This window comes from Medicago sativa, chromosome 5 (genome assembly GCF_051527215.1).
Source record: "Medicago sativa cultivar Bolivia chromosome 5, Bolivia_mono, whole genome shotgun sequence".
Lineage (NCBI taxonomy): Eukaryota > Viridiplantae > Streptophyta > Magnoliopsida > Fabales > Fabaceae > Medicago > Medicago sativa.
Window position 1 is genome coordinate 28,600,015 of NC_140753.1, and position 15,988 is coordinate 28,616,002.

Below are 15,988 nucleotides of genomic sequence, written 5' to 3' on the forward strand. Positions count from 1 at the left end.
TATATTGAATGTCAATATGTGGTGGTTCTATGGTGTAGTGGTTAGCACTTTGGACTTTGAATCCAGCGACCTGGGTTCGACTCCCGGTAGGACCTCCTTTTGTGATTGTTTTTTGCTAGTAGTAGTTTGAGAAGTCGATTTACATAGCATATTTATTATACGGTTTGGAATTTCATAATAATTTTGTGTTTTCTAACAAAATTATCACTTATTTTTTGGTGTAGTTTTATACGTTTGTCCAATAGATTGTCCAAATTTTTATGTTCATATATCAATACTCTTATTTTAAACATAGTTTTTATATATTGTAGTATACTAGATCCTTTATAAAAACAAACTGAACCTTCTTTCCAAAAAAAAAAAAAAAAAACTGAACCTACCTTTAAAAAAAAAGAAAAACTGAACCTAGAGGTTTGTTCGAAAACAATTCTTTCCTTCTATTCATATGATACTATGCAAGACATTTTGAGATTTTTTTTGGTTGAGGAATGATATTTTAAGATCTTATTGGGTGATTATCATCAATTAAGATATGTTTAAAGCTAAATATATGCTTAAAGTTCAACTAAAGATCGAAATTCAATCAAAAAACAATAAAAAAGCTAAAGATCAAAACTCAAATGTATAAAATAGAAAATGTACAGAATCAAGTTCAGAGTAAGTGACTTCCAATACACGTGCAACAAATCAATATACAAAACCATAACCAGGTTAGGAATCAATGCTGTAAATTTTGGCTAAACTACCGTGGAACAGTCAGCTTTTGAACTTCAAGTAAATAAATAATGCACATCCATAAGTTACAACATTTCAGACATTACTTGTTAACTTTCAATACTTGGGCCTGCTTTTGCCTTTGAGTAAATACCAATTTCATGGTTAGCTGAGCTTCCGGTAAACAGCTGTGAAGGATATATTCCGGCTTTCCTCACCTTGCCTGGAAATTCCTTGCTTAAATTACCTCTCAGAGAAAGGTTTTTTCTGATGCGATTTCGATTAAGTAGGAACATAGCATCGTCTGATTTAAACTTGGGAAAACTATTTCTCAATCTTACAACACCCCGTTGATCAGGGGAATATTGCTCCTCTAATTTGACACACACAGGGCAAAGTGGTTCAATTTTCCTTGTCTTTGGTGTCGCCTGATCCAAACACTCTGCGTGAAAAACATGACTACAAGGAAGAACCCCGGCTGCAGGCATGTCTCCACTTCTCACAATACGACGAGAACTCCAAGGTGATCTTTGCGACATAAATTTCTCACACAAGCCACATCTAAATTCATCTGATTGAGTATGCAGATGAGCAGGTGTTTCTAATTCAAATGACTCGGTAATATCTGCAGAATCCTGACTACTGCTAGCATTACTCGAGCGCTGGCTGTCTCTGAGGCGATTAGAAGTATCAAACCCTGTGTTATCTGAAACTGCAGGATCAAAGGCATCCCTAGCAGTTGTGAGGTCTGGAAATGACAAAGGATGGATAGGTTTAGAGATGAAAGAACGGTGATTTGAGAAATTCCTCTGAAAGGACAATTGGGAATTTGTAGACTCGGACTCGCTACTTTCTGATTCAGATGAAGTGGTCCTATTGTAGGGATTTTGGGAAGTTCCCTGCACAAATTTCATACCTGTCAACCTATTTGTTGAAAGAAACGTGCATGGCAAACAATTGCCAAAACAAACACCACTTCATTCTAATAGTACTTGACCAAAAATATTACCTCCTTAGTAGGTGTAAAAGATATCCGGCCAAAAGAAGGACGAGAATCTATCAAAAGTACAAATGAGAAGAAAACAGTTTAGTATGCAGAAGTAATAATCTACAAGTTCATATTGAAAGAATATACTACCAAACAAAATTGAGTACAACAGCTTTAGTTTGTTACTAACATCAGGACAGTTTAAGTATATTAGAGATATAAGCTAAGCTACCTTAATATTGTTGAATATCTGATTAGTGTAATCTAAGCTAGTGTCATTAGTGTTAAGCTAGCATTAGTGAACTTGGTACAGCTGGCAAATCTGTGTAAGCCAGCTGTCCTATATATACCTATAAACTCATTGTATTCAATAACATTTCTCTCGTAATACAATTCTGTTAGATTCAGTTAGAATCTCTCTTCTCTCTCCTCTCTCTCTCTTCTCTCTCCTCTAACAAACTCAAGCTTCCTCAAACTCATCAATGGAGTTTCTCTATTTCTAACATGGTATCACAGAGCACTTTTTAGATCCAGAGGCATGTCTTCTTCTACACCTTCTCCGTCGAATACTCAGAATGAAGCGCAACGCATAACTGCTGCAGCTTCAAAAACGTTCAAGCAAGTCGTTTCGGTTAAACTTGACGACTCCAACTCATCAATGGAGTTTCTCCATTTCTAACAAAGTAAAACCATCAACCAATAATAGCCTTTGACAGACAACACAACGCAATAACAGACAAATGAAGATGTAAAGAACTAATGATATAACAAGGAAAGGAAAATCATTAAATAAGAAATCATGACCAAATACTGTACTATGATGCAAGATTTATCAATTAGTGGGATGTCATCCTAGTCAAAACCTGTAGACTCAAAGAGATATAGTTCATCCCACTACCTCGTTAAAGTAAGCTCTATCTGTCCAAACAAAATGATAAAAAACCAATGTTGTCAAACTTTACAGCCTACATAGAATCGGGAGGGGCTGAAATATTGAAATGCAACCGAAACTACAAAATTATACTAATAGGCACATAAACAACATGAGAGAAAAAACCTTTAATAACACTAAGTTAGACCGAATATTTATAATCATAAATTTTTAACTCATGATAATCATATCTAAAACATAACACAACTCAGAAATAAGCTGATAACACAATCACACAACATAAGTTTGTAATTAGTCTACCTCTTGGAACTACAATTCTACATATCTTGGATATTCATTCCCAACTTTAAAATAGTCATCCTACATAATCATGAAATCTTCCTTCTAATCAATGGCATCTCCATTTTCATCAGCATTAAAAACTCACAAATCGTTTGCAAGCGCATCATCAATACCACTATCTTTTCGAACGTGAACCAAGTAATCCCTAATTTGAGCATTCAAAATCTAGACTGCGATCATCCATTCACCCAAAGAAAGATCCTTAATATTACAGTCAATTGTTTTCCTAACTTCACGCTCATTCTTGAATCTTGAATAAGCCATCACAAATACCACATCATTCACGGTCTTGGTTTAAAAAATTAATTTCTCGGTGTGGATCTAAATAATTATAAAATCAATTAAATTATAATATATTAGGTAATTTAAAGAATTAAATACAATTTGTTACATAGATTGGGAAGCTTACCCTCACAAAAACATTTCAATTACGCTTAGATCCGGATGAAGTATATGTCAAGCTACCCAGATAGAAATCTTTCTAAAACTGGATATCAATTATTATAAGATTCTCACTATTGTTTGGTTCGAAGTGTATGTGTACCTATTACACTACCAAAAGCTTAACTTTTGACATTGTGAACAAGATCATCAATTTTATTTTGTCAAGGTCTCTCCCTATCGAAGACATTATGTATCTTTTCTTTAGTTCGACCCATCTCTTGGTAAATGAACCGCATGGCTAGCATTACATTTGAATCCAAAACGTGGCACTTAAATTAAGGGACAAGCAACCCTCATTGTACAATATTCTTCCAAAAACCCTTATTTGCATTTTGATTTTCAACAAACCTCTCATCTCTAAACTTTGAGGACCGATTAGATTTTCATTGCAAGGATGTGAACATTCTAATTGGTGCTTCTTTTTATCATCAAGCATCCCGAAGTCAAATAAGAAGTGACAAAATCAGTCGTGAAGAGACTAGTTAAGTTTGTACTATAATTATAATGTCGTTTAGATGACAAGCACCTAAACTTATGAAGAAAATGGTATTTTATCTATAATTACCCAATATATTATGTTTCAATTGACTTTAAAATTATTTAGGTCCACGTCGAGATAAGTAACCCATTTAAAGAAAAAGATCATGAATGATGTGGCATTTCACATTTGTGATGGCTAATTCAAGAATGAACAAGAAGCAAGTTAGGATAGCTATCTAATATAACATTAACTACCTCTCTCCTAATAATGGTTAGATTTTGAAGCATGAAGTTCAAATTTGAATTTGGATGCTAAAATTGAAAATGAATTGGTTCAAATTGAAGAATCAAGCGGTAATGGTGGCAATGATGGTGCACTTGCAAATAGTTTGGAGGTTCCTAATGCAGATACAGACTCCATTGATAAGAATGAAGATCACATGGAGGATGCCTTCCGAAATAGGGGGTGGCTAATGTCCTAGATATTTAGAATTATAGCTTCTAGAGAATTGATCGTGAACTTATGATGTAGGATTGTATTATGAACTTATGTTGAATTGTATGTTATGCTTTAAAGATTAATATTTTACCTTACGTACAAATCTTCGGAAATCAAGAAACAAAGTATCTTTTTTTTTCAATTATCAGTAAAAATATAAAATGAAATCACAAAGCGTTTCATTGTTCTCTATACAACTCGTTGAAAATAAGAAGGAAAAAATAAAACAAAAATGGAGCATTTTTGTAATTAGGCTTAATTCACATTTTATAATATACACTTTCTCCAGTTTTAGTCCTAAGCAAGGAGCCCTAAAGTAAAATTTCTTGTCGTTTTTAGTAGTCAAAACACAAGAAAAATTGCTTTAGGTCCTTCTTAATTTAGGTGTGCTCCTTGTAATATCGGTATTTGGTCAAGTGGCGGAGCTTGAAAGGTTTGTGCGAGGGGGCCAATTTGCTTAACGTGTGTGAGTATATACTTTCCTATCACAATTGAGAATGTGTTATTGGTGGCTAGTCCTAGTGACTATTGATCTCTGAACAGAGTTCGAATCTAGACTTATGCATTATAGCATTTTGTTTAAAAATACAGAAGAAATGGGAGAAAAAGAAAGTTTCTACTCTACTGGATTAGAATCCGGATTATGCTACTTGTGATAATTCACTTTACCTTTGGACTGCTTTGTACACGGTAATATATGTGCACAATAAAATATATATAATATAACATAATGTTATAATATTTATATATACCTTTAACCAAAAAAATTTAAAAAATTTATATATACGGATATACCTATTAAGAATGAGATATTTTGGGGGAGGTCCTGGCCTCCCTATGTCTTTGTAAAGACCCGCAGCTGATTTGGTCAATGTAGGAACCAGCCCCTACTCTAGGGACCAAAATAAATATGGTTCAAATATTACAAGGATTAATGTAAAGATAGACCAATATTACGGGCACTGATATCAAAACAAGGACTAAAGGAAGCTATTCAAATGTTTAAGGGATCAAAACCCATAAAAAAGGTTAAGGACTAAAACTGGAGAACGTGTACATTAAAAGGATGAAAATATTATTTACACCTTGTAACTATGGAAGCCCCTAACATGGTCCTTAGTTTTAAAGGTCCACCTATGGTCCTATGTAAATTACCTCCTATAGGCAGTACCCATTTTATTTTTATTTTCAGTTTTTGTTAATCTATTTTTGTTTATTTTTTTATTTTAACAATTGAGATTACCTTTATGGCCCTCTGTTGAATCAGTAAATTTGTAGGTCAAAATCATTTTCGCCTTAGTTCTGTTCTTCATTAGCTAATGTATCTGAATGTTAATTCATTCAGTAGAGATGGGATGTAGACTTTTGCTTACTAGTTAATAAAAGCACCAAAAGCAACACCACTGTTGCTATTATTTGCATATCTAAGAAACTTTTGATTCATTTTTCTTTCCTATCATTTCCTCTATTCTTCCTTAGTCTCATTTTTTGTTTCGATTGGATCACATCCATTCCATTTATCTTCCATTACTTTAGTCAAAAGCTGTTATGAAACATTCCCTGTTTCGTGACTCATAATCTTCAGCCCTTGTATCTATAATCTACTTCTTTCGAATCTTCTCCACGTTTTGAAGAAGCCAAAGTGGGGAACCTGCCTTACACAAAAGTTCACAACGGCGTCGGTGGTTGGTTAGCCTTTTTCGCCGGAAATGAACAAGGGTGTTTCTCGGATTCAATAGAGGGTCATAAAGGTAATCTCAATTATTAAAACAAAAACCCCCATTAACCATTTGTATTTGCTAAAAAATGGATGAAAAAAACTGGAAATAAAAATAAAAACGGGTACTGCCTATAGGAGGTAATTTACAAGGGACCATGGGTCAACCTTTTAAATTAGGGACCATAATAGGGGCTCCCTGTAACTATCACCGAAGGCAAAAAGTAGATGTAGAAGATGTTTTATCAAAAAAACATCTCTATCAATATTCCATGTGCTTGGAGATTAAAGCTTCAAGGGTTAAATATGTTTTTGGTTCCTATAAATATACCAATTTTTCGTTTTAGTCCCTCTAAAAAATTTCTTCAACTTTTAGTCCCTATAAAATTTTCAATCACTACTTTTCATCCCTATATTTAGGTAAATTTTTGTATTTTTTAATGAAATTGTGCAGAAATTTATATAATATTGTATAAATCACCCCCAAAAAAAATTAATTTTTTTTAACAAAACATAAATTAAATATGAACTTTTTACCGCTAAAAATATAAAAATTCATATTTTGGTAAAAAATTCTAATTTTTTTCGAGAAAGATCCTTATAACATTAAAAAAAATTCTGCAAAATTTTATTCAAAAATATGAATTCTACATATGAGTTTACTTTAAATGAGGGACTAAAAGTGAAGTTGACAATTTTTTGGAGGACTAAAAGTTGAAGAAATTTTTTAGAGGGACTAAAACGAAAAGTTTACATATAGGGACCAAAAACATAATTAACCCTACATATAATCTCCTATTAACAGAAGAGCAGTTAGTTTCATTTATTTTCTGTTACATAAAGCAATCAACCCTATATGGTACAGCTTACAAAACCTGATCAACTAGAACCAGCTTAATCTTTTAAAAAATTCCTTCCGCTTCCATATAAACTCGTTGAACTAAACTGTAAATCAACTTCCCAGAATCAACAAAATCAAGTGCTCTCTTTTTTCTAAATTTCTTAAACTATCCTTCATCACTATTCAAATGGCTGTTTTATATCATCTACCATTTCAATGATGAAAAGCCAATATTATTGCTTAGATTCTGGGTAAAGGGAAACCAGCAATCCATTCATGGCTTACTCCACCACTATATTTATAGTCTAGTTTCTCTATATAATAGAAAAGGTATAAAACAAAACATACACAATGTTTCAAGTAAAAAAGAGAACATAGAACAAGTCATATACTATTTTAAAAATTCATATAATGAGGATTTACCTTTCCAGGTCACAGCCTTGTAATCATCGAAACTTATTTCCTGTATTGCTGGAGGCATCCACTGAGGACCCTGAGAAAGGTCAGATGGGCACGGACTGCTAACGAAAATCCCAGTTCCATCTGCAACAGAATAGTGAAGATCATATAGATGGTTGCCTCTGACCCAAGTCCTACTTTCTTTACCATTTGAAGATGTAGAAGACCCATCATAGAGCTGGCCACCATCGCTCAAACTATAAGGCAGCCCTTCAGACTGGAATCTGAAATCCCACCTCGACGGAGGTGGTGAATAGCTCGTGTTAGTTCGCCAGTAGGGCTCGTGTGGACCCAATGACCACTCCCTACTGTCCGCACTTGATCCATGTGGCCTTGAAGCCACACAACAAAGAGACCCCGTTTTAGCTATTTTTTCAGAATACCACAATAAACCCAACCCCGAATGCTTCAAATTTGGCCTATTTTAGTAACCAATTTAGTCAATATTTACACATTCAAGTATATACTTCAAAAACAAGTCACCGTTTCGTTCTGAAGTCCACTAGCTTGCACACAAAAACTCAGCATTTGATGAATTCCAACTTCAACAGACACTAATATTGAATTCCACTTGTAACACAAGTAATTCACAAAGACAATCCTACAAAAAAAAAAAGAGAAATTAATGGCTTTCAACATCTAATAAATCATCCCGTACAAAGAAAATCTACTAATAAATTATAGGGAGCATGGTTATTTAAACCACCAAAGAGGAAAGCAAAACTAAACAAAAGTAAAACTAAGTTTTGAGAATCATCAGCCAGAAGTAAATAGAAACATCAATTGTTTTTGGTTCTAAAGAGCCTAGTGGCTAAACTTCACACGCACTAAGGGTGTGTTTGGATGGAGGGTTTAGGAGGGGAGGGTTTACTTTTTATTTTTAAATTACGGACACTATGAAATGTTTTTTAAAAAGTTAACATATTAACGTGATAAACAGTCATATAATATTTCAATCACTCTTAATTTATTTTAAAAAAACATGTTATATAATCCGTAATTTAAAAAAGAAAATTGAACTCTCCCCTCCCTTCCCCTCCTAAACCCTCAATCCAAACACACCCTAAGTGTCTGTTTGGTAAGACATAACATTGAGCTTATGGCGTATGACTAAAAAATAACTGTTTGATAACTGTCATTTTTACATGTGCTTATAGCATATTTTCATGAGTTTATTGCGGTTTTTGATAAGCTAATTCAAGTATCTTATAGCTTAAAACTTATCACTTTTTATCTCCATTTACCCATGCAACCTTAATTGAAAAAAAAAAATAAATCTTAATTAAATGCACATTTGTCTATGTCGTCTAATATTTAAAAGCTACCGCTAATTTTACCAAATACTACAAATTCAATCAGCTAAGCTAGTTTATAAGCCATCTACTATAAGCTAGCTTATCAGTTATCCGCTATTTTTTACCAAACAGAGCCTCTCCTGACTCGTGCACCGATATATTAAAGACAAATGAAATTAGTTAAGAAATGCAAAAATTGACATCTAAACACAGAAACATCCCCATATATATCAAATTCAACATTTATTTGTTGAAACAAATGAACATGATAACAAAAAAAAAAAACAATAGAAAAGACAAAAGAATAATGAACGGAAAGTTTGAATTTTGTGGAGTTACCTCGAATTGGTGTATGGAGAAAGTGCGATGATGATTCCGTTGTAGAGAGAGTGAAGAACGAAGAGAAGAAAGTGAAAACCCTAATATTAAAGAAAGAAATAGAAGAAGAAGAAGAAGAAAGCAAAGTGGTTGCACAGCTGGCAACCGCTACTGGTAGGTACTGTTGTGTTTTTTTTTATTTGTTTTGATTTTTCTTTGATTGATTTCAATTCAACGACGACTTCAAGTTTAAAGTTTAAACGCGCCGTTATCAATGCTCACTTTTTTATTCCTACAAAAATTAAAAATTCGAGTTTTTTTAGTTCTATAAAAAATTATTAATATTTTTTTTTGAAGGAAAAAAATTATTAATATTTTTATTGAGTGAATAGGTATTTTTGTCATTCAATTTGTATGTATCGATCAATTTTGTTCTCAAACCTCTTGGTAAAGAGCAAGCATATAAAGGCATATACAGGTCTTCTTGGGTTTCTGACAGTACTGGATTTTCTTACAGCACAAATTATGGGACACCAACATTCAAACATTCTAACATCACTGTTAAACATAGAGATTGAGTATGAAGCTCGCGTTTGAGAATTGTTTTTGCACATACGACCACCACCTATCATTTTGGATTCAATCTGAACAATTTTGATTGAAGAAATTTTGGGGATTTTGGATTATAAATCGGAGCAAAACAAATTAGGGTTTGAAGTTTTTAGAATTGAGGAAGAAAGAGTTGTTAATTAATGAAAGATATTTTGGGGATTTTGGGTTGTAAATGAGGGATTGAAAAATTATGGTTCCAAGTTTATAGAATTGGGGATGAAATAACTGTTGTATAACGACCATGAAGAAGGCAATGATTTTCTCGATTTCAATCAAATTCGTCCTTGGAATTTTTTTCACTTTTGGTCATATTAGTCCCCGGATGTGTGGCATATGATATGGCACGTCACGTGAGTGGTTAATGGGTGTATCTCAACACTTTTGTATTTGATTTTTGAGATAAGACATGAATGAAGTAGATGATTATTCAAAGTTTATGTTAAAGTACATGGTATATAATATTTATATTTGTATATATAAATATGAATAGATATGAATGTTAGTAAGTGAGAATATTAGGATTCATCCTTACAAGGTGAGTTTTCCGCTATATACGACGGGAAGTGTAAGCGAGGGTAAGCAGGGCACTGTTTACAGGAGTTAATTAATCTCCAAATCTTACCAAAAGAGGTTATTCTGAGGAAATACATTCTTTAATATATTATATTGATTGGTCGAAGTCATTAAGTTACTCACACTTTGTGACTCAGACAAAGAGGATAAAATTTAGAATATACAAATATCTATGATTTTGAGATACATTGAGAATAAAAGATGGTTCTTGGTAAAAGTTAAACTTCGTAAAGAGAATTTTTCCATGCTTAGAACATCGGCATGGCTGAAAACATCAAAACTATTTTATATAAATTCTATGTTACTGAGTTTCATACTCACTATGTTTGAGTCGATGTTTTCAGGTATCAGTACACATTGGAAAACTGAGGAGTATTAAAGTAACTCGTCAGACGTTCAATGCTTTGAGTCGAAACCAGATCAGTCAGAGTCTAAAATTTTTGAATTTATGGTTTTATGTTTGTAAATTCCAAGTTTTTATTTTGTTGCAGTTATTTTATAAAGTTCATTTCAAGGTTGTAAAACAACCTTCTTTTTAATTTTTACTAGATACTTCAAGTTATTTTGATTTCGTTTGCACTCTTTGAAATTACTTTTTAAAGTTTAAATAGCATAAGTTTGGACATTACATTTTGGTATCATTGTCGAAGTAGAACTTTTTCAAGATCAAAACAATGGTACATTTCTTTAGATCTTTCTCCATTAACTTTTATATTTATTTCAATTCATCTATTATTGTTATTTGGGAAAATTATATTAATCTCCCTTAAAGTTTGTTGAAATGTAACACACTCCCCCTCTATTTGTTAAAGAGGCACTAACCTCCCCTTAACACAAATTCTGTTGTGACACCGTTAACATGAAATTAAACAATTGAAACAACTTAAGACCTTTTATTAATAATCTCCCCTTAACACAAATTTATATTCATTAATATCTTATTAATAAAAGGTCTTAAGTTGTCTTAAACAACTTTTTGGAGCCAAAATTTGAGGTAAATTTTTTCGTTTTAATATTGACATCTCATTATTATTATTATTTAATATATATTTAAGCAATTGAACAAACTTTTGCTAAATTTAATATTGACATCTCATTATTATTATTATTATTATTATTATTATTATTATTATTATTATTATTATTATTATTATTATTATTATTATTATTATTATTATTTAATATATATTTAAGCAATTTAACAAACTTTTGCTAAATTTGTGCCATAAACTACTAAATACGTGTTTTTTCTTCCATAATCTTAGTTTGTTTTTTTTTTCGTTTTTTTTTCTTTCATAGTTTTATTTTGTTTTTCTTTCACATTATTATTTAATAATATATATTTAAGCAATGGAACAAACTTTTGTTAAATTTGTGCCATAAACTACTAAATACGTTTTTTTTCTTCCATAATCTTAGTTTGTTTTTTTTTTCATTTTTTTTTCATAATTTTTTTTGAAGAATTTTCATAATTTTATTTTGTTTTTCTTTCACATTATTATTTAATAATATATATTTAAGCAATTGAACAAACTTTTGTTAAATTTGTGCAATAAACTACTAAATACGTTTTTTCTCTTCCATAATCTTAGTTTGTTTTTTTTTTCTTTCATAATCTTATTTTGTTTTTGGTTTGATGGACATCATAGTTTGTTTTCTATTTTCTCTATTTTTTTGGTAGTGCTATTTTCTCTATTTATTTGGCAATATAAACACCGATCCCCATATGTTTTTTTGTTTTTGTTAACTATGTTTTTTTAAACAAACTTTTGCTAAAAAAAATTCTCATTAAATTTGTGCCACCAAAGAAAAAAAAAAACCTCATCTAACGTTTGTCTTTGGTAACTAACTATGTCTACATCTGCGCCACTTTATGCCAAACTAATCATCTCTCAACTCTCTATATAAGTAACATCAAATAGTATTTATAAAGTCATACTTCATCCTTCATCCTTCGATTAAATCATCTTGCTTCAAATTAATCGTACGTCATATTTTTTTGCTTTGAATCTCTTTTTTTATTTCTAACTTCTTTTTTATATCAACGATTAAAGTATCTCTCTATTAATATTTTTAACTTTGTCTACCTTTCTATGATTTATTTCTTTTCAATTCTATGTAGGCTGAATAATGGCTTCTCATATTACTGCTATTGATGACATTGTTGCTGGAAAAATCGATTGGAAGATACGTGTTCGTATAGTTAATCTTTGAAAAATTTCTGATTTCAATAAACCAAAAGAGGCATCCAGTATTGAATTACTTTTGCTAGATGAAAAGGTATGGGTCATGCATATGGTTATGTTGTACCTATAAATTTTGTTGTTAAATATCTCTGATTTATACTACAACATGTTTGTGTTATGTGTGATGAAACAACATGCCTCTATATACTTTTATATGGTTCTATTATACCTATCCATTTTTGTTATTAAAGATCTTTGATTTATTCATGTATTTCACAAGTTGTATCTTTTGTTTTTCATCACAAGTAAATTTAGCCTATTAAATTAAAAGAACCATATATGAACGTGTTAGTAAAACAATTAGCCTATTAAATTTAAACAATTAGCCTATTAAATTTAAAGGTGGGGATTTATTTGTTTTGGTTGTTGCTGTGCAGTTTTTGGGTGCGCGGGGTTCCTGTTCCTCCACTATAATCTTCTTTGTTATTTTGAGTTCACTACACTATAATCTTCTTTGTTATTTTGAGTTCACTACCCTTTCTTTTTGGGTGGCTCTGTTTTAATATAATATGCCGTTAAAAAAAAATTAAACAGCGAAACTGCACAGCCGCATCTAACAGGAGCAGCAAAACTGCTGAACTGAATTTAGCAGGACACGACATAGGAGAGGTTAACATACCTCCTCAGCCAGAGTGCCCTTCATTTTTTTTTGTTTCACCTTTATTTTTTTTGAAAGAATTTGTTTCAGGTTTATAATTCTCATTATCTTTTTATTCACATAAATTCACATAATATTTTATTTATTTCAGTTGTCAAAGATACAAGCTTCTATTAAAAGCAATGATTTCAAACAACTTGGAGGTTCTATTGAAGAGGGTCTTCATATACTATAGAAAAGTTCTTGGTCCAATTTAATAAAGGAAATTTTAAGCCAATATATCACAAATACAAGCTAACTTTGATAGGAAGCACTATTATAACCAAAACATCTTATGATAAAATTCCTGCAAATTTGTTTAACTTCACAAAATTTCAGGACATTATTGGTGGTACTGATAATGGTGTTTTAATGGGTTAGTACTTTATACTAAACTTACAAATTAAATATTAACTAATTTTTATATTTTTATGATTTCTTTTTTATGATTCTACAACCATGTTTATTTGTAGATGTCATTGGCCATGTGGTTGGAACGACCGACATTAAGGATGTTCAAGTAAAAGGAAAAATGACTAAAATCTTGGACTTGACTCTTGAAGACCTAGAGTTAGTGGAGTTTTTTTTTTTTTTTTTTTTATCTTTGTTTTAACTACATATATAGATGTTTTTTTTAATTATTATTCTTAGTCTAATAAAAATTATTTTGTAAATTTCAGGAGCAATACAATGGGGTCATTTTGCTGAACAAATGAATAGCTATATGAGCACAAATGGAAATACTTTTTCTATTGTAGTTGTTATGCATCTATGTCGACTTAAAGTTTTTGGTAGTAATTAGATTAACTTTTTAAATGTAATTATTTTTAATTTTTTTGTATTGTTAATGATATATATCACTTAATATCTTTTGGTGTATTGTTTTAATAGGTATGTATGGGATTGCTGATGACACTCTGTCATCTTAGTTTTTCTTAGGCATTTTTATATCATTTTGGTCATATTCATTGCAATTCATGGAGTTACAAGCTACAAAAGGAGAAGAAATTGAAGTTTTCAAAAACTGAAAATCGACCACCGATTTGGACAAATCGGCCACCGATTTTGCTGCAGTTTGAGCCAAAATACTTCTGATAAAATCGGCCACCGATTTATAAAATCGGGCGCCGATTTCACATTCGGTAGAACGCATTTTTTCACATCAGTGGCCGATTTTATGGGCTCGGGAGCCGATTTTGAGTGGCCTATTTATAGAAAAGTGCGTTTCTGAATCAAGAGTTCACGTTTTTGGAGATCAAAAGGCATAGAAACACACAAGGAGAGATCTAGAGCAACACTGGAGGAGATTTTGAGCAAGAATCATTCATGAATTGTTCTTGTAATCTTTCTTTTATCCCTTTCTCTTGTTTAATTGCTATGTGTAACTAAACCCTCCATTGTTGGGGATGAGTAACCCTAGATGAACATGATTGTCATATGACCTAATTTTAATTATTGATGAAATTCATTGAATTGCTTTTCTTATCTCTGTTCTTAATGCTTTTATTGCTTGGCCGCCTTTAAATTGATTTACGGTTTATATTGTGATACGCAAGTGGAATTTATAAACGCTTGAGATAAGAAATTATTGCCTTTGTAATCTAGGAATAGATGCAAACCCTTGGAACCAATCGAGAATCCTTGTTCGTTCATGCTTAATTCTAATCTTAAAATTCACTAAGGAATTAGGTGTTTATTTTAGAATTAACGTTTCTGTCAGTAAGGAATTAGGGCACGAATTTTATAGAGGATTCGGTAGCAATTAGATGAGTCGATTCAATAGCGATAATTAGGTTGTTAACATGAAATAGTCATCCAGTAAAACTCATCCCCAACACTTTTCTCTTATTAAGTTTGAACCATATGTAAGTTGTGGTACCTGTTGCTGCAACATGTTGGTCAACAGCAGGTGTTGCAACTTACACATGGTCAAGTGATGCAGCATGTTAATGAAATTTTGTTCCTCAAAATCCAACCATTTTGAATTGGTTGTTGTTATTGATGCTTCCTCTTATTTGTGTTCTTTTAAAACGATGATTGTTTCTTACATTCTCATCTTTTTGCAAAGAGTAAATCTTATAATGATGAGTAGTACTTCTCAAACCAATTAGTACATATTTTCTCACGTTAGAAACCTCATAAGGTTGCATAATAGAAACATTGAAGGGTAATAAATTCTTAACAACTCCTTCACGATTATGGTATTGTAATTGAGGGTCAATACAACTATAACCCTCATGATTTTTAGGAGGGTTAGTGGTTTTTTAAATAAGTATTTCAACCTTTCTCTTATTAGCAACCCCACTTTCAACAACTAGATTGTTCATTGGAGACACACTAGCATTATTGAAACGAGGTTAAACTTGGTTACGTTCTCCACCACTTACAATAAAAGCACTTCCATCATTAATACCACTAAAATCCTCATGATTTTGAGTAGTAGTTTTTTTTCCAACAAGTTCTTCAACCTTTCTCTTATTAGCACTCCATTCTCAATAAAAAAGATTGTTCATTGGAGACACATTAGCACTATTGAAATGTGGTTGAACTTGGTTATGTTATCCAATACTTCCAACAAAAGCACTTCCATGATTAAGACAATTGAAGGTCTCATGATGATAACCGGTTTTCTCAACAAGTTGAGCAACCCTATTGCTATTAATACTAAAATATTTTATCAACACATGACTTGAAATAGCACAGGTAAATAAACATAGCATGAAAAATGTTTTAATCCGTTTGGTTCAGCTTTGAATATAATTGATTCTGAGAGAATTGATTCTGATAGAATTGATTCTGACAGAATTGATTCTGAGAGAATTGATTTATGTTTGGATACAATTATGTAGAATTGATTAAACAAAATGATTTATGTTTGGATGCAATTATGTAGAATTGCTTTTGAATGTATAATTACTAAAATAGACATAG

The 15,988-nt window shown here is 31.6% G+C and overlaps 1 protein-coding gene and 1 non-coding gene across 2 annotated transcripts; one reads left to right on the plus strand and one right to left on the minus strand.

The window, feature by feature from the left end:
* Positions 1-23: 23 nt before the first annotated feature.
* TRNAQ-UUG (transfer RNA glutamine (anticodon UUG)) lies at positions 24-95 on the plus strand. The gene has a single exon. It is a non-coding gene; the product is annotated as a tRNA-Gln (tRNA).
* A 508-nt stretch (positions 96-603) lies between these two features.
* On the minus strand, positions 604-9,207 carry LOC146921555 (RING/U-box superfamily protein). The gene is made up of 4 exons (XM_085714937.1): positions 9,011-9,207; positions 7,341-7,977; positions 1,724-1,770; positions 604-1,613 (listed from the first exon to the last, which is right to left on the minus strand). Exons 2-4 carry the CDS (start codon positions 7,396-7,398, stop codon positions 825-827), a joined length of 894 nt encoding a protein of 297 aa, XP_085571063.1. The 5' UTR covers positions 7,399-7,977; positions 9,011-9,207; the 3' UTR covers positions 604-824.
* Between the last annotated feature and the right edge of the window lie 6,781 nt (positions 9,208-15,988).

What these genes read in the sequence shown, in the direction of transcription:
- LOC146921555 (XM_085714937.1), bottom strand. Translation starts at nt 7,398, where the DNA reads ATGCCTCCAGCAATACAGGAAATAAGTTTCGATGATTACAAGGCTGTG. An exon ending in CAAGGCTGTGACCTGGAAAG is followed by an intron (nt 1,771 to 7,340) that starts GTAAATCCTCAT and finishes TACTTTTGATAG; the next exon opens with ATTCTCGTCCTTCTTTTGGC. An exon ending in CTTTTACACCTACTAAGGAG is followed by an intron (nt 1,614 to 1,723) that starts GTAATATTTTTG and finishes AAATTTGTGCAG; the next exon opens with GGAACTTCCCAAAATCCCTA.